Source organism: Chinchilla lanigera, unplaced genomic scaffold, assembly GCF_000276665.1.
Source record: "Chinchilla lanigera isolate Chin_1 unplaced genomic scaffold, ChiLan1.0 scaffold00073, whole genome shotgun sequence".
NCBI classification, from domain to species: Eukaryota; Metazoa; Chordata; class Mammalia; order Rodentia; family Chinchillidae; genus Chinchilla; species Chinchilla lanigera.
The window spans coordinates 11,799,372-11,827,234 of record NW_004955474.1 but is presented as its reverse complement, the minus strand read 5'-3'; the positions used below and the strand labels follow the sequence as shown (position 1 = coordinate 11,827,234).

General features: G+C 37.4%; 1 protein-coding gene across 4 annotated transcripts in view; it reads left to right on the top strand.

Annotated features, from left to right (window-relative positions):
* The window catches only part of Herc3 (HECT and RLD domain containing E3 ubiquitin protein ligase 3), a 145,810-nt gene that overhangs the window by 43,898 nt on the left and 74,049 nt on the right, over window positions 1-27,863 (top strand). For 3 of the 4 annotated variants that reach the window (XM_005401448.1, XM_005401446.2, XM_013502723.1), the window contains one exon: window positions 23,342-23,501. In XM_005401448.1, coding sequence (XP_005401505.1) covers window positions 23,342-23,501 — 160 coding nt within the window. Of the gene's footprint in view, window positions 1-9,824; window positions 9,917-23,341; window positions 23,502-27,863 lie in introns of those variants that run through there. The other variant, XM_013502724.1, reaches the window with a different exon arrangement.

Sequence of the window (27,863 nt, the reverse complement as noted above, 5' to 3'; positions counted from 1 at the left end):
TTTTTTTTTTTTTTTTTTTTTTTAAAGAACTATTTTGCTTATCTTAGAATTTTTGGTGTATTTTGTCTTCTATTTGTTTTGACTTAGTTGGTATCTAGGTTCTCACCCTGTTCTTATCTCCTTTTATAGTTTCTTCCTCTCAAGATTCTACAGCAATTCTACTAAATTCTTTTTCATAAAGAACATTAATAATTTTGAATTGTCTGTATTCTGCTGTCACTTTCCTGTTTCCTATATCAACCCACTACCCCCTCTGTATTATTCCTTTGACTCTCCTTTATCTTACCTAAGCCTCTCCCTTACCCATTTTTTTCTCCTCTATCGGTATTGTTTCTTAATTTTTACTTTATTCTTTTTGGTGGAGTTTAGACTTCTGTCACCCATTTTCTTGCCCCTGCCCCATTTTGAGACAGAGTCTCAATATGTAGTTCAGGTTGGCCTTGAACTTACATTATAGCCCAGGCTGGTCTCAAACTTGTGGCAATTCTTCTGCCTCAGCCTCACAAGTGCTAGGATCAGAAGTGTGTGCCACCAGGCCTGGTGCCCCCTTTTCTAATATTACTTTGTTTAATCTGTTTGATTAGCTCTTCTTTCTACCCTTCTCACTATCTCTTTCAATTTGTTTCTATACTATTTTACCTTTTTTACTTTTTCCCTCTAGTGTAATCTCTACTGTTTCTTGTTTATCCTTTTCCTTATTGGTTGTTATCTAATACTATATTTTTACTATCCTTATGTTATTTTTATCACCCTTTTTATTCTTCCATTGCTAATTTTTTAAAAATTCTATTGTTTTTCATGTTTACATTCCCTGTAACCTCTAACCTTAAATGACTCTGTAGTTAGTTAAATATATCTTACTATGGTTCAACACTCTTTTATTGTTAATAGAGGTAAAATATCTATGTAGTAGATATTTACTATATATATGTATATACAGTACTGTCTATATTTAGGTACAGATGTTTACTGATTTGCCCTAAAGTTTGTACTGTAATAACTACAGATCTCATTTTTGTGGGTAAAGGTGGTACACTATTAGTTGTTACTGTGTGTCATTATCCTGTTTGTATTTGATGCTGTTGTTGCTGACTTTGCTACATTAGCCAAGGTGACATTGTTGCTGCTATCGGTTGGTTTTCTCTGTGTGCCAGTATTTAGATTGCCAGGGGATCATGAACAGTACTGCAGCTCATTACCAAGGAACTGAGTACTGGGCCAAACTGGGTGCATCCTCCACTCCCTTATCTAAAGAGGTCTTAAGACTAGCTATGGAGCTATCCACCAAAAGCAGTCTGCAATCCCTAGTACAGAAAAACCAACAGAAAATGGGAAAACACAAAAATAGAAATGCCTCCAATAGCTCCCAAGTCCCCCAAAGCAAATCCAGGGGGCACTGATGGGGAAAAAATCAGAAGCTACACAGCTGAAATACAGTGATACCTTGGTTGTCAAATGGCCCCAAGGCTGAACTCTCCACTGCTCAAACAGCAAAGTTTGAAAAAAATTTGCTTGGTATTGGTAACATTAACCGTAACTGAAAATCCGACTTGAAAAAACCTGCATGGGCCTAGAGTGAGTGACATATTGCATCTCAGGGGTGCACTTCAGTCTAAGTGCCTCTGTCACCCAGACAACGGATAGTGCTTATGTTAGTGTGTTAAAGTGTTCATCATTGTGCACTTTTGGGGGAGCTTTATTTGTGTCAAATAACCATGGCTCCAAAGAAAGTGATACCAGCAGTAAAGCTAAGAAGAAGACTCTGAGAACCATGATAGAGTTAAAGAAATCGTTGAAAAATTTGTTAAAGTCCTGGATAAATGAATTCATAAGTGTAAATTTTGGGCCTCAAAAAGTTACAATGGTACCTCAGTTCACGAACTTAATTCTTTCCATGATTCTGGTCACAAACTGAATTGAATGAGAACCAATCAAATTCAGCAGTTAAGTTCAATGTTGACCTTATGAGAAATTTGATTTGGTTTTTGTCCAATTTGGTTTGTGACCAGAATCATGGAAAGAATTAAGTTTGTGAATCAAAGTATCACTGTATTTGGATTTCCATTATTTTTATGGGAAAAATATGTTCAGTTCTCAAACTTTGTGGTGTGTGAATACAAATTTGGAACAAACTGAGTTTGACAACCAAAATATTTATCTGAAATGATAACAGTGGAGGTAACAAAGGCGTTATGAAATCCTTGAAAAATTCAAAGAAAAGATAAAGAGGTGATGACCTTAATAAAACCAATGATTAGTGAGTCTAGTACTATAAAAAGCTAGAGGAACTGAAGAAAGATATATAAACCATCAGTACCCAATAGAGAAAAGACCTGGAGTCCACAAAACAATTTCAAATAAAAATCTAGATGATTAAAAACTATTGAAAGTATAGGCAGCAGAACCGACCAGTGTGAAGACAGAGTTTCAGACATAGAAAATGGGGCTGTGGTTGATGATTAGCTAATGAGAAGTGCCTTAAAAAAATAGCAAGGGGACATGAAAAATCTGTCCAGTAGCTACACTAGATGATGTGAAGAAGACAAAGATTAATCAGGATGAATGATAAATTAGAAAATAGCACAAAGGGCATAAATTCCTGTTTATAGAAGTAATAGAAGACTTTTTAAGTGTGGAAAAAGAGTTTGACATACAGATAAGTGAATCATACAGAATCTCAAATAGCCATGATCAGAAAAGAACTATACCCAAGACATAGCATGGTTAAGATTCCAGGTATTGAACATAAGAACAGAATCTTAAAAAGTTGTTACATCCCATAGGTTGCAACAGAAGCTTAAAAGCTATCCACCTATAAGGGACACTCATCAGAATTTCAGCAGACTTAGCACAAATCTTATAGTCAAGAAAAGCATGAAGTGAAGTGTTCCAAGCCTTAAAAGTAAACAGCTTCCAACCAAAATTGATGTACTCCTCAAAATTATCTTTTAAAATTGATGCAGAAGTAAAGTACTTCGATGATAAAGAGCACCTAAAAGAATTCATGACCACTAAGTCAGCACTCCAAAAAATTCTCAAGGATAGCCTAGAGAGAGACAACAAAGAAAACAATGCCAAAGGTAACAATGCCAATAGAATGAATCAACCAGGCAAGGTGAGCAACTACATAGAAGGGAAAGAAAGGGAACCAACAGCAGGAAGAAAATATGACAAAGATTAGTCAGTACTTATCAGTTATAACAATCAGTGTCAGTGGTCTCAACTTGCCAGTTGAAAGACTCAGTTTAGCAGAAAAGATCAAGAAACAAGATCCAACAATGTGCTACATACAAGAAACATATAACCCCAAAAGAAATTAATAGACTGAAAAATCAACAGGCACCAAGATAAAAAGAGTAGCTATCTTAATTGAAGACAAAGTAGATTTCAAGCCAGGACTCATCAGAAGAGACAAATTACCACATACTGGATAAGGGAAAAGTTGAACAGGAAGAAATTACAGTCATAAATATAAAAAGAACACTAATGGACATGATAAATCAGATAAGTACCAATATAGTTGACATGGTGGGCTTGAATACCACACTGTCACAGAGGGACAGTTCATAGAGAAAAAAAATAAAAGAAATATCAGAGTTGAACCAAACCTTTAAAGAAATTAGACAGTTTCTATAATAGAATAAAAGTGGCAGTTCAAGATACTGGAACCTACGGGATGCAGTTAAAGTTTTATGAGGGAAGTGTATAGTGGTGAATTCCCCCATTAGAAAAACAGTGAGTTCAAATAACCTAATGATGCACCTCAAGATTCTAGAAAAACAAGAACAATTCAGACTCAAAGCTTGTATGAGGAAGGAAGTTATAAAGATCACAGCAGAAATTCATGCAGTTGAGACTCAAAAACCATATAAAAAACAGTGAATTGAAGAGTTGGTCCTTCGAAAGAATAAAATAGAAAATTTTTAGCCAACAAAGAAAAGAGCCAAATCCATGCAATTAGAAATAAAAGGGGCAAAGTCACAATTGGTCATGTAGAAACTACTTTGAGATCCTGTATTCTAATAAAATGGAAAACAGAAGAAATGTACAGATTCCTAGATACAATATATATGAATTATCAAAGCTGAATAAAGAAGATATAAAAAAGCTAGGCACAGTGGTGCACGCCTGTAATCCCAGCACTCAGGAGGTTGAGGCAGGAGGATTGCCCTGAGTTCAAGGCCAGCCTGGTCTATATAGTGAGTTCAAAGCTAGCTAGAACTACATAATGAGAGCCTGTCTCAGGAGAAAAAGTCTTGAATAACTCAGTATATCAAAGACATTGAAGAAGTAATAAAAAAAACCCTACCAACTAAGAAAAAGCCCAGATCCTGACAGATTCACTATCGAATTCTACAAGAACTTTAGAGAAGAACTAATGCCAGTACCTCTCAAACTCTGTAATGAAATTGAAAAGGTAGCAGTCTTTCCAAATCTATTCCTGGGAGCAAGCATTACCCCAGTACCAAAACCAGAAAAGGATCCAACCAAAAACAGAAGCATGAGTCAATCTTTTTAATGAATGTCGATGCAAAAATCCTCAACAAGATACTGGCAAATAAAATGCAGAAAATCATTAAGAAAATTATACACTATGACCAAGTAGAATTCACCCTAGGGATATAGGGATGGTTCAGCATATACAAGTCAGGAAATATAACACATCACATTAACAGAACCAAGGATAAAAACCACATGATCATCCCAATAGATGCAGAAAAAGCATTTGACAAAGTCCAGCATCTTTCATCTATCTAATAAAAGTCATATATGCCAGACCAACAGTTAACAGCATATCAAATGGAGAAAAACTTTTACTACAGAATCAGAAACAAGACAAGGATGCCCATTATTACCACTCCTATTCAATATAGTACTCAAAACAGCCAGAGCAGTTAGGCAAGAGAAAGAAATAAAAGGAATATGGATAGATAGGGAAGAGATTAAATTATCATTGTTTGCAGATGACATGATCCTCTATATAGATGGCCCCAAAAACTCTACCAAAAGACTCCTAGAATTTATACCAAACTTTGGTAGTATAGCAGGATACAAGTCAACACTCAGAAGTGAGCAGCATTCCTGTTCACCAGTAACAAATCCACTGAAGGGGAAATTAGAGAAACTTGTTTTACAGAGGCATTAAGAAAATGAAATACTTAGGAATCAACCTAACCAAGGAAGTGAAAGACCTCTACAGTGAAAACTATAATACTCTGGAAAAGGAGAATGAAGAGGATATCAGAAAATGGAAAAATATCTCTTATTCCTGGATAGGCAGAGCCAATATAGTGAAAATGGCCGTACTTATGAAACTGTTAATACAGATTTAACGCAGTCCTAATCAGAATACCAGTAATATTCCTTACAGAACTGGAGAAAGCAATGCTAAAATTCATATGGAACCAGAAGAGACCTGGGGTAGCAAAAAGCATTCTGGACAATAAGGGAAAGGCAGGGAGCATCACAATTCTGGAATCAAGTTATGCTGCAAAGCTACAGTGATTAAAAATAGCATAGTTCTGGCAAAAAACAAAACAGAAACAGCCCCCTAAAACAAAAACAAAAACAGTTGTGGATCAATGGAAAAGAATAGAAAATACAAAAACAGCTCCAGGGATGGTCAGCTGTGTTGTTTTTGACAACTGGGCCAAATAATTCACAGGAGGAAGGCTAGCCCCTTTAACAAATGGCACTGGGAAAAACGGCTACCGCCACGCTGAAGGTTGAATTTAGACCTGTATCTCTCACTCTGCACTACGTTAAAATCAAAATGTATTACAGATCTTAATGTTAAAACAAATAATCTGCTGGAAGGTGAAATATGTAAGACTTTTGAAAACAAAGATATAGGCAAAGCTTTTTGGAACAAACTCTAGTTGCAAAAGAAATAATACCATGAGTCAAGAAATAGGGTCGTATCAAACTAAAAAGCTTCTGCAAAGCAAAGAAACCACTCACAAGAGTGAAGAGACAACCCACAGAGTAGGAAAAATTTTTCTGCCATGTGCTCCTCCATCATAGGACTAATACCCAGAATGTAAAGAACTGAGAAAATTAGACCCTCCAAATGTAAAGAGCCAGTCTAATAACGGGTATTTGACATGCATAAGACACTTTTCAGATGGACTATGAATGACCAGTAAATTTATGAAAAAATGGTCAGCATCTCTGGCCACTTGAGAAATGCAAATTAAAGCAACACAGAGATTACATCTCCCCAAATAATGGCCATTACAACCAGTAACAAATGCTAATGAGGTCGTGGGGGTGGGGGTGGGGTGGGGGAAGGCATCCTTTTCCATTGTTGGTGGGAGTGCAAATTGGTACAGCCATTATGGAAATTGGTATGGAGATTCCTAAAAAACCTAAAAACCAGGTGTTCCATTCGAACCAGTTATTCTCCTTCCAAGTATCTTCCTGAAAGAGTTCAAGGTCATGCCTCAGTGATACATGCACACCAGTGTTAATAGCAGCACGATGTATAGTAGCTAAACCATAGAAACAGCCCATATGCCTATGATAGATGAATGGAGAAAGGAAATGTATTTATATACAGTGTAGTAGTTCTAACATAAAGAAGGATAAACTTGAGGGAGGCATTTTTAGGTAAATGGATGCACCTTGAGACCATAATGTTAAGTGAAATAAGTCAAGACATGCAAGTTGAAATACCAATTTTTTTCTCTTGTGTGAGAAATCCAAAGTACAACTAAGGAGTAAAGTGGAGGCTAGATATTAGGAAGTAGGAAGAACATTTCAAGTGGGAAGGGCGACTGAAGTTGGCAGTGGGGAAGAAGGGAAAAGGTATTTAAAGAGAAAATAATTGAAAAAATATAGAGCTTTTGTAAATGGGGAGGGAGAAGGAGGGTTAGAGAAGGGGAGAGAAAAAGATGTGTTACATACATATACAAATCCCCCATGATGAATAGGTTCATCACATAGTACAAAGATGCACTAATAAAAAAGAGGATACAAAGAAAAAAATTAAAAAGTAAGTAGAATTAAACTTATACTTTATGACCCAGCAATCCCACTGCTATATTACTCCAGAATGTGAAAACTTACCATACAATAACCTGTATGTGAATGTCCATTGTGGTCTATTTATAATTACTAAAAACTGAACAATGCTCTGTGGTACAGCTGTAACACAGTAGAATATTCCTGTTTAATAAAAGGTGCATCTGTGCATCTGATTATTGATGCATAGAACATCAGTGAATCACAGAGTCATACTGAGTAAGAGAATCTAGTTTCAAAGTATTAGCTACTATATAATTCCATTATGTGACAGTTCAAAATAAAACTAATTGGTTTTAGAAAACAGACCAGTAGTGGTCAGGGGTTAGGGATGTGGGGGCATAACTATGAGAGGATAGCAGTATTGACTTTTTTTTTTTATGGTGGCGGAACTGTGTATTTCATAGTGGTGATTATATGTGTTTAATTCGTGGATTTCTATGCTAACAAAAGTTGAATTTTACTGTAATTTAAAAATATTAAAAAACTGAGTCTCATTTAGTGCCTTGGTTTAGGAACAAGACAGAGTCCCTTTTATGCAAATAAACTAGGACCCTCACACTCCCAAGAATATAGTCTATAACAAAAAAAAATTAGCAGCCAGGTGCAGTGGTGCAGGCCTACAATCCCAGATCACTCAGAAGGTTAAGGCAGGAGGATTACAAGTATGAATCCAGCCTGGGTAACTTAGATCCTGTCTTCAAATAAAATTTTAAAAAACAACAAAAAGCAGGCTGAGCATATAGCTCAGTGGTAGAGCACTTGACTAACATGACTCTGAGTTCAATCCCCAGTACCACAATTGGAATATGGCTTAGGAAAAGGATCTTTCAGGACACAGAAGCACAGAAAATGAGGATCCTCCTCATTTTGTGGGAGACCACAATGTCCTATGGGATAAATGTCAGACATTAGGAAATTCTGAGTGCTGGGAACCGCAGAGGAATTCGGATGTATATATCTGTATTCTGTTTTGAAAAGTTTGAGAAAGAATAGCTAGGTTGAGTGGCCTGTAGCAGCAGAATGCAAGCTGTGGCAGAGGGTGAGAATTCCTTGGGAACAGGTAATCATAGTTCAGGGTGAACTTAAAGACTTGGAATCTATAGGATAGAGGGCAAAGAACTGGATTTCTACTATTAACAGGTAATGTCACAGACAGTTTGGGAAAACACTGGAAAGGGTTTTTCCAAGTTATGAAGTTGTAACTGCTTTTGTAATGCTAACTGCTACCAGTTATTTTCTGTGGGTCTGTCTGTCTGTCTCTGTTCTGGTAGGGGTTTCTTAGCAGTTGAAAACTTAGTACCCAGTATTGGTCACCAGTGTGTATATTCTGTATACTTTCCACCCAAACACACATAATTTAACTGCAACCCACCAGGTATTTTCCCCCATTGGAACAGACAGTGAGGAAAGCAATTAATTTCCCATTCCCTGTAACTAGAATATTTAAAATCCATTAGTTCTTTCTCTTTGGGAAAGACAGAATAGCTGTGGTGGATTGACAGCTAGTGGTGAACTTGTAACAGCCAGCTGAACTGATCCAGCGCAGTGCTGGGTGTGGAGGGCCCGCCTGAAAATGGTTGCCAACAACATAAAAAAGGAGAGCTGGAGAGGAAGAAGTGGTGGTGGGTGGCTCTTCGCTCTCCTGGAGAAGCTTGTCACACTGGTTTTCCTGATATGAACTTAGCTGTTCTCATCATCGGAGGAGCTCAGGACTTCACTGTTGCTGAGGATGGCTATGGTACTTTTGCAGGGAGCTCTGGTCCCTACTTTGAGCATTGCTTCCTGGCTCTGGTGTAGATGGATTGTCTGTCCATCTGTCCATTCCTCAGCCTGCTGGCACAGATCCTTCTTCCCGCTGACACAGACTTTCTAGCTTCCACTACTGACCTTTAGGCCTCCCCAGCACAGATGCATGAAACAAACTTGCATGAGACATTGTTGTGAGCTCTAGGCCCCCAGGCCTCTAGCTGGACTTATGGGAGGCATTGTCATGGGCTCTAGGTCTTCAGCTAGACTTATGCAGGACATTGCCACGGGCTCCAGGCCATCAGCTGGATTCTTTGGATCTTTAGTGTGCAGACAGATCTCCTGTACTCTTTTGTATAAAATAACCCTATAAATTATGTGTCCTGTATTGTTATTTCCTTTGCAAACCCTGACTACAACAATAGCTTAGTGGATATAATGGGCTTTAGAGCCCAAACAAAACTGGTATCCATCCTGGCTCCCCACTATTCATGTGAAGCTTGGCCAAATTAGATATTCTGGCAGAGGATAATTATAGTGCACTTTCTCACAGGTTGTTGCCAGGATTGTCTGCCTCATCTATCCATCTCCTAGGTTCATATCATCCTTCAGTGTTACCACCTTTTGACAATTTAATGGTAGATTTACCATTACTTCAACAAGAATTAAAAATTTGTGATGGGCTCAAAAGCCAAGTAAAAGCAACCCCTGTAATGCAAGTCATTGAACTGCTGACTTGCTTTGACACTTGCACTGTGCTTCTGCCTTATTACTGTGACACATTCAGAGTTGGTAACATTGCTGTAGATTTCTAAAGACCTAAGTATGGCTATGAGAGGATCAGAGAGAAAATATACTTTTACCCTCAAAAAAAGCTAAATGTTTCTTCAGTATGTTTAATTATTTGAACATGTGGTTTGCAGTTCTGTCATGATCTGTGAAATACAGCATACAGTCTTGGAATGAATCAGAAGAGACTGCAAGGGAAAATGCGCGTGACAGCCTGAACATTTCCGGCTTGGGCAGCAGTGCATTGAGGGAAAGAAGTGAATGAGGCATTTATCGGCAAATTATCTTGATCTATGGAATAGATTCTAGAAGAGGAATTATGGTTATACTGTGACAGATCTTCAGCTTGAATCAAGTGAGTACAGTTTTCTGGCTAGAAGGAGGACAATAAATTGGACTTCTGGAATCATAGCTGAATTCCTCTCCAATCTTTGAATTACATTACTTAGTAGTACTTCTGCCTTTACAGCTGCAAATTTTGTTCTGGTGAATGTGCTTCAATGTCTGTTTTGGTGGATGATATGTGATGGGGCACAAGTTGGTTTGCCTAGATTTTGACCAAACTGGGAGTAAATGACAATTGTAGTATGAACATGCCCTTTGAGGCTACTCAGCTGTGGTTGAAAATAAGATCAAGAGGGATGCTTTTAACAAATTTTAGGGAAAGAAAAGGGTTGTTAAATCAGCTGACCGGTCAGTGTCCTGTTAAGACAGCAGAGAAGCTCACTAGTGTTACCTTACCAGTGGCACGCCAGCCCAGTGTATGAGTTGTTTTTTCTAAACAAAAACCTCAGTATTCAGGTTTAATTGCAATGTTGGCACTTTGCAGTAAAGGTTTTGAGTTACAGTTTGGGCACTTGGTCTCTAAAAGGTTTATCATCACTGCCCTAGGCTGTATGCTAACATCCAGGCAGGAAAGGCTACTGGTTGGTGACAGGAAATTCAGATATCAAGACGAAGGCTACTGTCACAAGTGAATGTGGCCAGGTCTGAGGCCCGGAAGAGAAAATCTGCCCAGTTGTAACTGGCACAAGATGGAAGTTTGATCTGAGAAACAGAGTCTGAATTGTCTGAGCTTCTCTGAGTGTTGCCTTACCAGGGGCACATGAGCCAATTATATGAGTTTTTTCTGAATAAAAACCTCAGTATTTCAGGTTTCTCATGGTTTGAAAAATAAAAATAGAACTTTTGTGCTTGGAGTAAAGTAGATATTAAAGCAGATGGAAAATGGAAACAACAGGAAATATAACATCTTTCTGTTTTTATGGAAATTTCCTCAAGCTTTACTTTTTTTCAGTAAAATATTGATACAAATTGTGTTTAGGTCATTTAGCAGTTCCCTGCCTCACCTGTACCCTTCTGTGAATCTTACTCCCAGAGGTCATCAATTTATGTCATTAGCTTTTTCCTTAGGTACTTTATGTTTCTGAATAATATGTTTATTATATTAGCCAACTTTCCCATTGTTGAGACACAATACCTGACACCCACAACTTAAAAGAGAAGTTTAGTTCGGTTCATGTCTCAGAGGATTCAGTTCCTGGTGGTCTGGCTGTAAGGCAGAACCATCCTGATTGAAGGGGAGGTTGGAGCAGATATGCTTACTTCATGGTAGCCAGAAAGCAAAGCAGGGGAATAGTGCAGGGGAATGGACACAGGGGATCAGATATAGATCCGAAGATCGTGTTTCCATGGCCCACCCAGACTCTCTCAGAAGTGTGTTCCACCAGTCCCCTGAGTGGCACCAAACCAGTCAAATTAATACAATCAAGCTTAACTGTTACAGTTAAGCTAGTTCCTCATTTTTCAGTATTGGACATTATATGTCCATTATATATCTTCCTAGTGGAGGCTTCCCACTAGGAAGATAAGGATTCTTTTATATTGTATATCTGCCTTTCCCTCTTCCTCACATACATTCATCCCTTACCAAATAATCTTTTACATCAATTTAAGAACTACATTCTTAACTATGTAAATTATTTTTATTTATAATTATGACTTCATATACTGGGATTCCTCCTTTTTTCTTGTAGAATGTTTAGTTTCTCCTGACATTAATTACTTCATTTTTCCCACTTACTAACTTCTGTATTTATTGATGGATTTGTAAAATTCGTTATACTATAAAACTCATCAGATAGTATTTAGTTTTCCCACTTGGAGATATTCCTCCAACTTTATAGGTCTGCTATATAGCAGCCTTTAAAGTGTTGTTTATCTCCTTCCTGTGTAAAATTCCTTAGACTCTGAATCGTCTGTTTTGTAGGAATATCTTTCAGTAGCTTTGTGAGAAAAGCCATATAAGAGTTACAGCATTTGAACAGCCTTACACACCTGAAAATTGCCTCCCTCCTTTTTTTTTTTCTCTGTCCTCATGTTTAATTCAGAATAGCTGGTAGTGTATAGAATTCTCAGTTGGAAGTCAGTTTCCTTCAGAATTGTGAAGGCATTGTTCTGTTGTCTTGTAGATTTCAGGGTTGTTTCTGAGAAATCTGATGTGGTTCTGATCTTTGTTCTATTGTGTGTAAACTATTTTCCAGAAATTTTTAGAATCTCTTCTGGTACTTTGGTGTTGTGACATGAAGCGTTCTGAAGTATTTTATCCACATCCATCTGGGCACTTGGTAGATCCTTCAGTGTGAAACTCAGTTCCTTCATTCTTACGAAATTTCTTTGAAATTTTTTACTTTTCCTCCGTTTCTTTCAGATATTGGACCTCTTAGAATGACATCCTAGTGTTTTATTTCCTAGAAAATTTCAATTCTAACTTCCAATCCTGCTTTTCAAGGTTTTTATTGTAGATTTGTGCTATGACATTTTTGGTTTCCAAAGTGGTGTTTTCTTAATGTTTCATACTTTTCTATACATTCTCTTCCTAATTCATGGATATTTTCTTTCATTTTTCTAAGGACTTTAAAAAACCTTACTGATGCCTGAATGATCTGTGTATTAGAGTTCATTTGCTTTTATTTACATTGATGTTTTTCCTTCATGTTAAAGTTTTTCTCATATATGTTGACCTTTGCCCTGCTTTATGTATTTAACAGTGAGGTGCTAAAGTGTCAGTAGAGCTGTGTACACAGAGGCAGTTCTTGTTGACCAATAGGAAGCTAGACATCTCATCGAAAGATCTACAAATGTCAGTTTATAATGTGCTACATATATATGTATGTGTGTACATATATATATAGTTGTTAATGGGATAGAGTATAACATTTTAATACATATATACAATGTGAAATGATGAGATCAGGATAATTTATATGTATTCAGACATCATTTCTCTGTGTTGGAAATTTCAAAATCCTCTTTATTAGCTGATTTGAAATCTACAAACAATTGTTGTCAACTGCTGTGTAGCCCAGGTTGTCATTCAACTGAAAATACTGCTGACTCAGCTTACTGAATGCTGGGATTACAGGCATGTGCTACCATGCCAGTTTCAGATTCAGATCTTATATTTACGTTTCTGATCCATTTTGAGTTGATTTTGTGGAAGGCGAGAGATAGGGGTCTGTTTTGGATATCCAGTTTTCCCAGCACCATTTACTGAAGAGACTGTCCTTTCTTTAATGCGTGTTTTTGGTGCCTTTGTAGAAGATTAGTTGACTATAAGTATGTAGGTTAATGTCTGAATTCTCTATTCGATTGTATCCATCTGCTTGTCTGTTTATGCCAATAACATGCTGTTTTGGTTACTATGGTTTTTAAAAAATGTACAGATCCATGTATTTAATGAATTCAATAAACAGATAAACAATGATATAATAAGTATCAGGCAAATATAAACATGAGGATGTTTAGATTTCTTTAAAAGAATCTAAATTCTCATTAATTAAGAAGAAAATACTGTTACTTTTCTAAAATATAGAACTGGATTTCAACAAAATGATTTAATAAAATAAGGTACAATGTTTAATGAGACAAAATTTACACACAAGGTTGGTATAAGATTGTAATATTCTTTTATGTCCTGGGGGCAGTGAGGGGAAGTTCTAGAATTAAAGTAGCTTGAATATTCTTTTTAGAACATTTATGATTATAAGGTAATATATAAATTTGGTACAGTAAACTATATCTAGAAAATAAAACTTAATTGCTGAATCGTGCCACTGAGTTATTCATTTTACCATTAACTTTCAGGTAACTATAATTTATGAAGGTATTCCTACTTCACACAGCTTTAAATACAGAAAATTAAGATACTGCGTTGTACCTAGTCATTTGAAGAAAGTAAAGTCAAGATATTTTCAGTATTCTTTGTTGATACTTAGAAGTCTCAAACTGTATGAAAAGTAAAGAACTGAGTGTTCTAAAATTTTCTCCCATTATGTTTTTGTTTCTTGTAAATACAGAGTGGGTTGGGGACGCAACAGCTTCAACACAAGTCTCTGTGATTGCTGTAAAGTGACTGTTAAAGTTAACAGTCCCTTCTCATAACACATCAGTGTTAACTATTTAAATTAGTGACATAATTCTCAATATCAGTTGTAGGCAGAAGCAATTTAGTAATGTTTTTGCAGTATTGGCAACAATAATGTCAATCTTATTCCTGTTTCTTCCTTCAGATGGAATTTTTCTTTTTTTTTTTTTCCGGTGCAGGGAATCGAACTCACGACGTTGCACTTGCCAGACGGGTGCTGTACCGCTGATCTCAATCCTCTCAGCCCATGGAATTTTGAATAAAATAATTTTATCCAATTTTATTGACAGCCAGTGGAACAAAATATGTTCTGCTGAATGCATATGGTCTTTCTGCCATGGCTTTCTGGCAAGACAATATATAAATCTGTCATTTAAGTAATAAATTTAATGTATACTAGATTGAATACTGTCCCTTACCTGCATTGTTGAGGCTGATCAATGTTAGGTGAAAGTCTAGTAGCACCTAAACTGACATTACCCTATCAGTGTTCAAATAATGTGTAATGTTTGTTAGTGAACTGCTATTTTAAAAATATCTATTCTTAGAAAATAGACCAAGAAAAAAAAAAGAATTGAGCTATTTACACACGTTTTAAAACATTAACCCCTACCCCTTTCAACGTATAAAGAAAGGCAGAGGCAAAAACATGATAGGCCTCACAGTAACAGTATCTTCATATGATGCTATAAATGTGAAGGTGCTTAGGACCTGTTGTTTGTTATCCTTTGGTGATACCAGACAAACTTTCTAAAATAAAGTCATATATAGGGAAAGTATCTTTTCACTAATTTCAGGGAGCCCTGATCTTCATGGTTTTGAAACAGCAGTAAATTGATTGGAGTTACCTCCCCCATGCTCATACACTGGGTCCTATTTAGGCAAAAGAATCCTCAGGCATATGCGAAAGATCATAGGGCTGTCCAACATAATTTACTAAATAATACAGTTCTCCAGACTTTAGATCTAGTGGGATTTAAGGCACATACTTTCTGACTACAAATGAAGGCATGCTGCCTTTCAGAAAGTCATGAGTGTAATGAAAATACAAACTTACATGAAACTAAATTCATTAATGTTACATGAAATTTAGTGCCTTATATAGAGATAGTGAAGGTCAAGGACTTCTGTGCAGAAGGAATTAAAACAATGTATTACTATAGGTTGTATTGCCTGAAAAGCTATACAGTAGCCTTTTTTATAGTTAAATGCCCAGCAGAACTTTAACTTAGGCTGCCCTTGAACTCACTATGTAGCCCAGGCTGGCCTTGAACTTGCAGTGATCCTCCCACATCAGCTTTATGAATGCTGGGATTATAGTTTCAGGATTAGGTATTGTAATACCTACAGTGTTCTTTTTTCTCATGAGTGCTCTGGCTATTGGGGTCTTTTTTCTATTTATGTGAAGAATGTTATTTGCATTTTGATGGAGCCTGGCTTGAATCTGTAGATCACTTTAGGTAGGATGGACGTTTTTGGAATAGTAGTCCTTCCAATTCACAAACATGGAAGATTCTTACATTTTTCGGTGTCATCTTCAACTCTTTCATCATCAGTATTTTGTAATTTTCATAGTAGAGTTCTTTTATCTCTTGGCCCCAGGTACATAAGACTGGGTGTAGTGGGCCCATCCCTTACTTTTCTACTGTGAATTTGTACTTTAGTGTATTAGTAGCAGCTGTTCATCCTAGTACCTTTCCCTGAGGGATAAGGAAGCAATCTATGTGTTTACACACTTGATATGATGAATGGCAAAGTGTGTGCACTTGTGTAAAAGTGGCAAAACGAATTTTTACCCACCTTATGCTCTGTGTAGCTTTGTTTTGCATATGTTTACCTGAGCATCACAGATAATCCAGTAGACACGTACCACTACAGGATTTGTTAAAAGAAAGTTTTCTTTTGATTTTTCTGGTAGAAGTAGCCCAGGTCAGTACAATGGCGCATGAAAAGCCAGATTTGCAAGTTTTGGAGGAGGTCAGATGTGAATCATCAGATTACTCAAGCGTGGATGAAGATGGTTCATTATAGTAAAATGTATGTTTTCGTAACAGAATAGTGGTGTGGGTGGGTGATGATGATGATGATGATGATGAAGGCAATGATGGCGATGGCTTTGATGTTGGCTGTGTGAGCCAAAGTTCCTCTGACATCGAAATGGAGCAAGAATTCACTGATACAGACACAGGGAATATTGACTTTCTTGATTCAGATGACAAGGAAAACAGCAATGTGAATACATGTTTGATGAATTGAAATGTTGCAAAATGACCACACAATCAAATGGAACAATCCAATGTTAGAACGAGGTCTGAAAATATAGTGAATGTCTTGGAAGGGGTGAAAGGTATTAGACAGAATGGCAGCACTGCTGTTCAGTGTTGGAAATTGTAATGGACGATATGCAGCAAGATGCTGTGAAATACACAAAGGCTGAAATGCAAGTAAAACGTTCTTTATGCACCAATAACCATATTAAAAAAGTATTAATTATGACACCTCACTAGCTGAACTGAAAGCATTCATAGGGCTTCTGTACTTAGTAGGGATTAAAAGATTTATGGAAATGCAGTGGGTCAAAATATGGCATAAAAATTTATGCCTTGTAGATGTGAAGATTTATTATGCTTTCAATTTAGACATTTATCCCAGAAATCAGCCATCAGGTCCTTATTTGTGCTTCTATGTCCCAAACTAATTGGAATGTTCTGACAAGTGGTTTACTGGTTTCTAGTTGATGTTACCTTTGCTAACAGAGCACAAGTTGACCAGCTCAGGAACTGTATGCAGGAACAAAACAGAAATTCCAAATGTAATGTTACAGTTTCAAAAAAGAGAATTGTGTAGTACAATCTTTGGATTTCAGAAAGATATAATGTTGGACTTGTATTTGGCAAAGAAAAACAAACTGATACTGCTGATGTCAACATGTCACCATGATGGAAATATTGATAGGGAAACCTTGACAAAATGGAAGCCTGAGATGGAAACTTTCTACAATAAAACCAGAAGTGGAGTAGATGTTGTTGATGAGTTATGCAGCAACTATGATGTCACTTGAAACACAAAACATTGGCCAGTAGGTTTTGTTTTACTCTACCCCAAACGTGTGGCATAAATAGTTTGATAGTTTATAAAGAAAATAACAAGGACAGAATATCACAGAGAAATTTTCTTAGAGGACTGGGACTGGAGCTCATAAGAGATCATTTACAGCAAAGAAAAAACAAAATGTTTCTGCCCAGGGAACTACACAAAAAAATTGTGACGCATATTGGTGAGCTAACAGGTGAACAGGCAGGTGCAGCATCACAAAGACCTACTATGTCAACAGGAAAACAAAAAAAGATGTCCACTGTGCCCTGCAGGAAAGTACAGAAAAACAAGACATATGTGCTATCAGTGTAAACGAAACTTGTGTATGGAACATGCAGCTGTCATATGTGAAGACTGCCTTGGGTGTGACAGTTGAAGCAAAGCTTATTTAGTCTTTTGTTTGTGTTTAATTATAGTTCATATAGGTTTTTGGTTTGGGTTACCTTTCAGGACTTTTCTTTTTGAGACAAGGTTTCACTGTGTAGTCCAGGTTGGCCTTGAACTCATGGTAGTTCTCCTGCTTCAGCCTCTCAAATGCTGGGATTACAGGTATGCGCCACCATACCTGGCCTCTTTCAGGTTTTATAAGCAAGTAAACACCTGATGTGAAAATGTTGATGTTTGTTCTAAATGCACAGTACATATTAAGAATTTAATACTTTATTTTATTGATATTTTATGTTCCTGTTAACTACACACCATATAAGATATAAGAATCTCCTGACAAAACAGCGAGACTATTGAGATGTTAAGTATGTCCTACAAAAAGATCAGGAAAGCAAAATACATGTGCTACCAGTGTAAGTGATGCATGTGTATAGAACATGCTGTTGTCATGTGTGTACACTGTGTTATGTGTGATAACTAAAGATTTTTTTTTGTAAAGTATTATTGGTATTTTCATTGTAGTTAATGTAAGAATTTATTTGGGTTGTTCTTTTTAGATTTAGTATACCAAAAAACAGCATTGAAAATTTTGATGCTTTTTTTATAGACTTGATAAATGTTAAAAATTCTATTTTTTTTTTGTTTGTTTGTTTGTTTTCCAGTATCGGGAATCGAACTCAGGACCTCATGCTTGCCAGGCAGGCGCTGTGCTGCTGAGCTAAATCCCCAGCTCCAAGTGTTAAAAATTAATATTTAATTTTTTTGATTTTTTTCCTGTTATTCATTTTTTTAATATAATACTCATAAAATTAAAATTAGTAATTCATTGGTAGCAATATTCTAAGGAGTAAATGTGAGTCTGACAGACCCATGTTTCTGTGCCTTGATGACAAAATTAGTCTTTGGTTCCTTAAATGTTTTCCTAGATATTTTATTTTTGGTAGCCATGTAAGTGAGAGTACTTTCTTGTTTTTTTTCCCCCACTTAGCTAGTTATATCTGAAAGCAGCAAAAGGTACTCAGTTTGTGTGTTGATCTTGCATCCTACAACTTTGCTGAATTCATTTATCAGTTCTAACAGTTTTTTGTAGTCTTAGGTTTTCCTGTAGATAATACCATGTCATCTGCAAATAGGTAATTTGATTTCCTCACTTTATTGCTTTCCTCTTTCCTAATTGCTCTGGCTAGGATTTCTCATACTATTTTGAAGCAGAGTACTAAAAGTTATTTATGGTTTTTGTTCCACAGCTTAGAGGAAATACTTCCAACATTTTACAGTTTACTGTGATATTGAATGTAAGTTTGTCATATGTGGTTTTTATTGTGTTATACTCATTCTATACGTAATTTGTTGAGAGGTTTTATTATGAAGGGATGTTGAACTTTATTGTCTTTTCTGTATCTGTTGAAATGATCACATTTTTATCCATTCCGTTAGGTGATGTATCACATTTTTTGATTTGCCTGCATTGAACCATCCTTGAGTCCTTGAAATAAATTGTATGAATCGTAGTGTACAATCTTTTGGATGTGCTGTTGGACTTGATTTGCTAGGACTTTATTAAGGTTTTTGCATGTATGTTTAATAGAGATACTGGCTTTTACCTTTCTTTTTCGTCATGCTCTTGCTCTAATATCAGGGTAATGCTAGTCTCATAGGATGAGAATGGAAGGATTTTCTTCTTTTCAGTTTTTTGGACTAGTTTGAGAAGCATTAGTGTTCTTTAAAAGATTGGTCATAGTAATTTATTTACAGTGAGGCTGTCCAGTCCTGGACTTTTTTTATTTTTTTGGTTTTTTTCCGGTACCAGGAATCGAACTCACCACCTTGCCCTTGCCAGGCAGGCGCTATGCCACTGAGCTAAATCCCCAGCCCCTGGACTTTTCTTTGTTGGGAGACTTTAACTACTAATTCAGTTCTGTTGCTCATTATTCCTCTGTGTAGTTCTATCTTATCTATCAGTCAGTCTATATGTAAAATTAATTTTATTGGTACTTTTTGGACATACATAATGATCATATTTATCGTAGGGAATTTGTACCTGTACATAATATCTTTTTTTCCCATTCCTCTCTCTGCTCTTCAAGCCTTATTCACCTCTCCATCTACACAACTTTGTTTCTATTGTTGTCCTTCCATCCTTTCAAATTTTTTATCCTTATTTCCTTCCTTCCATCCCCCCCACCTCTTCTCTTGTTCCCCTTTCCATGTGAGCATTTCCCTCCTGCTTCCCAATATCTGTCATCTATTTTGGACATTATTTACCTTTTGGGTTTCTCACACAAGAAAAACAATATAATGTTTAAATGTGTGTCTGATTTATTTCACTTAGGTTCTCAGGGTGGATCCATTTACCTAAAAATACCTCATTTATCCTTCTTTATGGTAGAGTCATATTCCAGTGTATATAGAAATCACATTTTCTCCATTTATCTGTTGATGGGCATTTGAGCTGTTTCTAAGATTTAGCTATTACAAATTGTGCTGCTATAAATATGAATGTGCATATATTGCTCTGATATGATGCTTTTACCTCTTTTGAGAAGATACCAAGAAGGGGAATAGCTGGGTCAAATGAAATCTCTAGTTTTAGTTGTTTTAGAAATCTCCATTCCAGTTTCCATAATGGTTGTACCAATTTATACTCCCACCAGCAGTGGAGAAGGGTTTCTTTTCCCCACAGCCTCGCCAGCACTTTTTATAGGTTGACTTTTTTTTTTTTTTTTTTTTTAGTGGAACTGGGAATTGAACTCAGGATCTCATGCCTGCCGGGCAGGTGCTGTGCCGCTGAGCTGTACCCTGGGCGCCTTTAGTTGACTTCTTGATGATAGGCGTTCTTTCTGGAGTGAGGTGAAATCTCAGTGTTGTTTTAATTTGTATTTCTCGAATGACTAGTGATGTTCAACATTTTTTTTCATATATTTATTTGCTGTTTGTACTTCTTCGAGAAGTGTCTTCATTTCAGACATCCATTTTTGGAATTGGTTTTTTAAAATTGGTGGATCTGATTTTCTTTTTGAGTTTTTCATATATTCTTGATATTGGTCCTTTGTCTGAGGAATAGCTGACAAAAACTTTTTCCCATCCTGTTGGTTATCTCTTCACTCTGTTGGTGGTTTCTTTTAGTGTACAAGACCTTTTTAATAGGATATGATCCAAATTGTTGATTTTTTTTAATATTTCATGTGTGATTGGTTTTTTTATTTTTTCATAAAGTCTTTGCCACACCAGTGTCCTCAGTAGCTTTGTCTATTTTGTCTTCCACAGATTGTGTTTATTATTTAGGTCTTTGATCCATTTCTGTTTTAGTTTAGTGCATGAGAAGAGATATGGGTCTAGGTTTAAGTTTTAGCCTGTAGAAAATCAGTTTTCCCAGCACCGTTCACTAAAGAGGCTCTCTTTCTTCCAGTGAAGGTGTTTGGCCCCTTTGTCAAAAGTAAGGGAGCTGAATGTGTTTGGGGGTTTCTCCATCTTCTGTTCTGTAACATTAATCTTTGAGTCTGCTTTTTGGACTGCACTATACTGTTTTTATCATAGTTGCTTTGTAGATTAATTTCAAGTCAGACATTGTGACACCCTCTGTCTTATCTTTGCTGCCTAAAACTGCTTTTGCTACTCCAGGTCTCTTCCGGTTCCCTGATTGAGTAAATGGCTGTCTGTTCTGCTCAGTACTCTGGACATCCAAGAGAGACCACCCACCTAGTCTGTATTTTTTAGTTGGGGAAATAATCTGTTTGCTATCAAGGTTGTTATCCATAGATAACAGCCTGCTTGTCTTGTTTGATTGTCTTCTTGTTTTATAGAGCTTTTGTGCTTTTTTTTTTTTAATCTACCACTGAATTTTGTACTTTTGCATTTTCACATTGGTATACTTCTTTTGATTCTAGATATACTATTGCCTTATGTGTTTCTTGTTATATCAGTCTAGTGGTGATGAGTTCCCTCTATTTTTGTTCATCTGGAATAGATTTGATTACACGTAGCTTTGCTGTATATGGTATTCTTAGCTGGCAGGGTTATTTTCTTTCATCATTCTGAACATGTCATTCTGTGCTGTCCTGGCATAGAGGTTTCAGCTGAGAAATCTACGCTAGATCTTAGCAAAAGGCTGAGAAGCAACTTAGGTAAGAAATGTACTGTTACTCTAATCAGAGTTCTATTTTATGTGAGTTGATGTTTCTTTCTTGTTGCTTTCAAAATTCTCTTTTTTGTTTGGACTTTTGGCAGCATGATTATCATGTACGTTGGAGTGGCTCACTTTTTGAGTTGAGTCCAATGAGAATTCTCTCAAGTCTAGGGAAGTATTCAGCATATTCATTCCTTATGTGCATTCTGTACCTTTCTCCGTGTCTTTTGCCTCTTGAATTTCCTTAAGGCAAATACTTGCTTAAAGGAGTTTCAGAGGCTTTTTACTGTTTAATTAACTGCCTTCCTCCCAAGTTAATTTAAATGATTTATTTTGAAGTTCAGAAATTCTTCTTGGTCTAATCTGTTTTATGGCTTTTATAAGTTATTGTTTGATTTCATTCATTGAATTATTTAACTGTAAGATTTCTGCTTTATTTTATATTTGTCTACTTGTTGAAATTGTCATTGAGGTCCCAAATTTTTTTCTAGATCTGATTGTTTATTTGTATTCTCTTGTATCTCTCAGCTTCCTTATGATCATTGCTTTGAATTGTTTTAGTTATTTTTGTAAATTTCCTTCACATTTACCTGTTACTGGAGAGTTGCGTTTTCTTAGAGGTGTCATCCTTTCTTGCTTTTTCATATTTCTTGTACCTCTACTTCAATATCTGTGCATTTATTGAACAGTCATCTTTTTAAAATTTATGGAGGTTTTTTTTCCTGGTAGGCAGATATTTCTTCTTGTGGATAGCTAGTAGGATATTAGTTGAGTAAGATATGTTTGTTTTGATCTTAAGTGCACACAGTAATGTTTTTTGTAGTTTCTTTGGTGCAATCCTAATCAGCAATGTCTGTGGGTACACTAATGGCCTAGGCAGTAGTGGCAAAGCTATAGCATGTGTGCTGCAGTGGGCACGCGGGGCCCTGTTTGTTGGCACGTGAGCCACATGTATGAGTTGTTTTTTCTAAACTAAAACCTCAGTGTTCAGGTTTAGGTACCTTGTGATAAATACATGGATTTTGGGTTGCAGTGTGGGCACTCTGTCTTTAACCTAGGTTCTTGGTGCTGTAGCCCCCGTGCGAATATGGTGACATGTGAAATAGGGTGGAGATGCAAGAATGGACATTTGCTGTGGCTGAGGTGTACTTTAGCTGTGGTTCTCAGTGCAGGATAGCCCTGAATTGGGCTAATTATCCAAGAGAAAACTCGTATCTCCTGGATATGTGGGGCTGGGGATACAATTCAGCTAGAGTAGTTGGCTAGCATAAGAAAATGCATTCTGAAATGAGCAGGAAAGAGCAGTTGGAACTTTGGATATTTGTGGGGTCAGGAGGAAGCAGTCTCATTATTGCAGGTGAAATGTCAATCAGTTCCATTAGTTACAGGAGCATGCCTCATTCTCATTCACATTTGGGCCTCTCTGCTTCAACATCTCCAAACAGTAAACCTGCAGACATGACGCTGGGTAGAAAAGCACCGGCACATGGCTGTACGGCCTCAGGGAATATCTGGGATGTGTGTTACTGTTTATACGATGTATATTACCTAGTGTAGCTAGAATCTAAATTGATGTTTAAAAATATATCAAATTTATAATTGCTAAATGCACAGAGTAAGTGGTTCTCTTAAAAAACAAAACAAAACAAAAAAAACCCACCTGCCTTGGGAGATAATTTGTGTCAGAATGGTAACACATCTTTTTCCAAGCTCTACATTTTCTTCATTTGGTTTGTATCTTTCAGAACAAATAGGAGCTTTGGCAGATCAGCACATCATTCATGTGGCATGTGGCGAGTCCCACAGTCTGGCCCTTAGTGACCGGGGCCAGCTGTTTTCTTGGGGTGCAGGGAGTGACGGTCAACTAGGACTCATGACGACCGAGGATTCTGTGGCAGTGCCCAGGTAAGAATATCTCACAAAGGAATCTGGGTTTCAAATGTCACTTGTTTTAAACTGTTTTCTGCTATTGATTTGCTAGATTCCTTTCTTTCTTTTATTTTGTTGGTATTTTCTTCATGCTGTGGCTGTGCCTTATACTGTTACAGTACTTGTCATAAAAATCATTACTTATAGAAATATCTATCTCTAGTTTTAAAATGTGAGAAGGTCAGGAACTGTATTTGTTCTGGTAGCCTAGTGAGTAGCTGAGTTCCTGACACTTTATAGGAAGCCCTTCCCAGACCTCAGTGAGGTCTGGTGAAGTTTATATTTATAATCCCAGGGGAACGTTATTGGAATTTTAGCGAGTTAATTTCAATTTACCACTTCTAGTACAACCCGTGGTGCAAATAAAGACACAAATACTAAATCTAAAATGGTGGGGAGCCAAGGGGTCCTAAATCCAGTTACAATAATGGCTAACTGGAACAAAGGCCTCACCCAGGGCTGAACCCAGGTTTTATTAATTTGTGAAGAGGGGAGTGGCTCAGGGATGAGTGACTGAGGGAAAGGCAGGAAGCATGTGAGTGCTGTGAACTGGGCTAGTAGGAGGCCTGATAGCTCCTCTGCAATATGCAGAGAGAGATATGTGAAAGAGTATTCTGCATATCATAGACTAAGTGTCGTGTGTAGGGGTCCGAGCTTTGGCTCAGATGTGTAATCTTCATGCCCTGAGATGCCATGGCCTCTTTCTCAAGGCTCAATCCTAGCGGAAAGTTCACACAAACTAGTTGGGAGCCCTGGGGCATCACTGACCTGTGGCATTGCTTTAAAGACTACACATTAGCACCTCAGCTAGACCCATTTGCATTGCTTACTGCCAGTTGAGGGGATGAAAAAACCTTAGCTAGCTCTGTGCATATTAATACATGAAAATAGGGCCAGGTTTAGCCAAAATGGAGCCAAATGCTCTCCTTTTAAGGAGAGCCTTCCTGGCGGTCCTCCATAGCACTGACAAATATTTGAATAGAAAGAGGCATCTTTGCACATCTTAGAGTTACTACCTTTAGCTTTCTGTCACATTCTGATTACTCAATTATGCATGCTAAAACATAATCAGGGCTGGCTCTGATGATGTCAGATTGCCTTAAACATTCTTATTAGCTAGAATGCCAAATATATAGACTTCCTCACAAAAATATTGATACGTTGGTTTTGAGTCTCTTAAATATTTACTTAATTCTAAGTCTTACATGATTTAACTATATATTTAGTAGATTATTTTGTCATTAAGGAAATATCCAGAATACTGAAATTATTTTCAGGTAGACTTCTGCGAGTGGCAACTCAGTTTGTTGAGGGTTCTGGATGCTCCAGGAGGCTATCAGTTCATTTCTTTCATGTAATTCTTGTTCTTTTATTCTGGAAATTTATCATATATACCCTTTGTTACCAGTATTTGTGACATTCTTTGTAATTGTCCTTCCTATCTCCCTACCTCCCTTCTTCACTCCCTCTCTCTTTCCTATCTTTTCCTTTTTTTTTTTGTTTGTTTGTTTTTTGTTTTTTTCTTTTTTGCTTTTGTTTTTGTTGTTTTAAATTTGCTACACAGTTCAGGCTGGCCTGGAACCCACTGGGCTGTGTAGTTTAGGCTGGCTCAGGATGGCCATGAACTTGCGCAGTCCTCTTACCTCAGCCTCCCAAGTGCTGGGATTACTGGCAGGCGCCAACTCACCTGGCTTTTTTTGTTGTTGTTTTTGTTTTCTTGAGACAGGATTTCATTATGCAGTTCAGGCTGGCCTTGAATTCACTTTGTAGCCTAGGCTGGCCTTGAACTCACAGCAGTCTTCCTGCTTCTGCCTCCCAAGTGCTGGGATTACAGGCAGGTGCTACCACATCTGGTCGTTTTTTCTTTTTTTGATTGTTATTATTTGTCTTTTTGAGACAGGGTTTCATTAGGTAGTTCAGGCTGGCCTTGAGTTCACCTTGGACAGTGCTAGGATTACAGGCCTGCCACCATGCCTGGCCTTTAAAAAAACAAAAACAAACAAAAAGAAAAACATGGTCTCAATTAAATTATTCAGGCTGGGCTTGAACTTTCCATCCCATCCTCCTGCCTGAACCTCCTGCTAGCTGCACCATTGTGCCCTCTGGAATTGTTCTTTACTGTCTGTTTTTAATTCAAAGTGATGAGCTCTGTATGGGAGGAGAACTGTGTAGTACCTGAATTACACATTTTAGCAGCACCATTACTAGCAAATGGTCTCTTCTCCCCTGTTTTCTTTAAAATGAGAATAAAGCAAGACCCAAACCCCACCAGGGCAAACATTAAATTCTATATCTTCATGTCTTGTGTCTGGGGCACATGGTGGTGAGTTCCAGAGGGCTTGAGTGGCCACATCCTGATGGGCTTGCTGGTTGAAGCACAGGTGACTTCTCTTATGGGGTAGCTTTACTCACAGCCTGCAGCTTTCCTCAACAGATGTTCCATATATCTGGCATGTCTGACTTGACTCCACTGCACCTATGGTTTCTTTTTCATAGCTTTACACGTTGACCTCACAGGGGCTTCTTGCCTGGCCTCCCAAGCTTCCCTTTGAAATCTAGATAGAAGCCTTCCTGACCCACAGCTCTTGCATTCTGTATGCTGGTAAAATCAGTATCACATAGATGATGCCATGTTCTGTGGCTGCTATGTGAGGCCCACTTGCACCATGGCAGCAGTGGCCTCTAAGTGTCTAGATGGATGAGCTCAGTGAAATGAATCCCAGGGAACCAGTTCTCTAAGAGGCCCTTCTCAAAGAGGGGGCCCGTGGGCTTTCTTCTTCATGGGAAATTTATACTTTTGTACTGTTGAGCCTGCAGTGGGTAGGGTCTTAATTGATTTCTGAGATGCCTCTCAAAGCGTCTGTCTTCTTGATCCTGTAACAAGATATATTGTTTCTTGTTAATGCACAAATCTCTTCAGCAGCCATACCACTTTGGCCTCAATTTTCTACATGATTCTTTCTGAACCAAAATTTTAAGTTTTTAAATTTCTGTGCTCTGCTTTTTGCCTCATAATTCTCATTATAAATTTGACTAAAAGCAGCCAGCTATATTTATGCCACAGTCTGAATGTTGGGCTGCCTTGGAATTTTCTGTGCCAGATTAGTCTATAACCTTAATTCAGTCTCCTGTAGTTTGAGGACATGGGCAAAATAGAGACACATTTTTTTTCATTTTAAAAAATATTTAATTAATTTCTGTCAGAGTGTAGCATACCTGGCCTCTAGTCTAACTCCACAAAGAATTCTTCTCAACTGAAATCTCATGAGTGTGCCTGTACTGTCTGCATTTCTATCACTGTTCTGGTCTTCTGATCTCTGACCAGACCTGTCAGTCTCTTCTTACAGTAGTTATTCTATGCCTTCTATAGCCTCCATCTCTAGACATTTCCAAACTCCTCTTGTAGACCAGTTTCAAATACTTCTGAACCATATAGTCAGGTATAGTCACAGGAATTTCTCTGTTCCTGGTGCCAGTTTTCTATATTAATCAGCTTTCCTGGTACCAAATCATAATACCTGGCGCCCACAATTTAAAGGAGAGGTTTAACTTGGCTCATGCTTTTAGAGGATTCAGTCCCTAGTGGGCTGGCTGCAAGGCAGAAACATCATGTTACAGAAGGGCCTGGTAGAGCATAGAGGCTTAGTTCACGGTGGCAGGAAGCAGATCAAGGGTACACTGTAGAGAAAAAGGAACCAGATACAGTATCCAAGATTATGCCTCAATGACCCATTAAGACATTCCCAGGAGAGTGCTTTTCCCGTCTCTTCAGTGGCTTCCAAAGCCAATCAAGTTGACAAATTGAGCTTACCCACTACAGTACTCTCCACTTTTGGGGTACAATTTTTATATTACTTAATTTTTCCTTTGGGCCTGTTTCTTTTCTGTAATGGTAGATTTGAAAGTTGTAGTAGTTTAAGGGAGTATAATGGGGAATTTGATTGAAAAAGGACAGGAAGAAGTGCTGTTGCTGCATAGCAGCTCCTGATACACTGGTCCCCAAGCATAAGGCATTTTCCAGTTTTTAAAAAGAGTTTTACAAGAGTGTATGTACACAATGGAGTGTCACTCAGTGAAGAGCAAGATGAAGGAGAGATGGCAGAAAACAGACTTTGTGGAGATGGGAAGGAAATGTGGGGAGGAGCAGCCAAAGGGAAGGCAAGGGAAAGGGGAGTAAAAATGATCATGATGTTCGTATACACCCTCCAGCAGTTCACCATCCTTATAAATGTCTTGAAGCTGATGGCTGTTTTGAGCACCTCTTGTAATTATAGAGGCCAAAAGTAACTTGTATTAATCTCATGATATCTCAATAAATTTAATATTAAAATATTTATA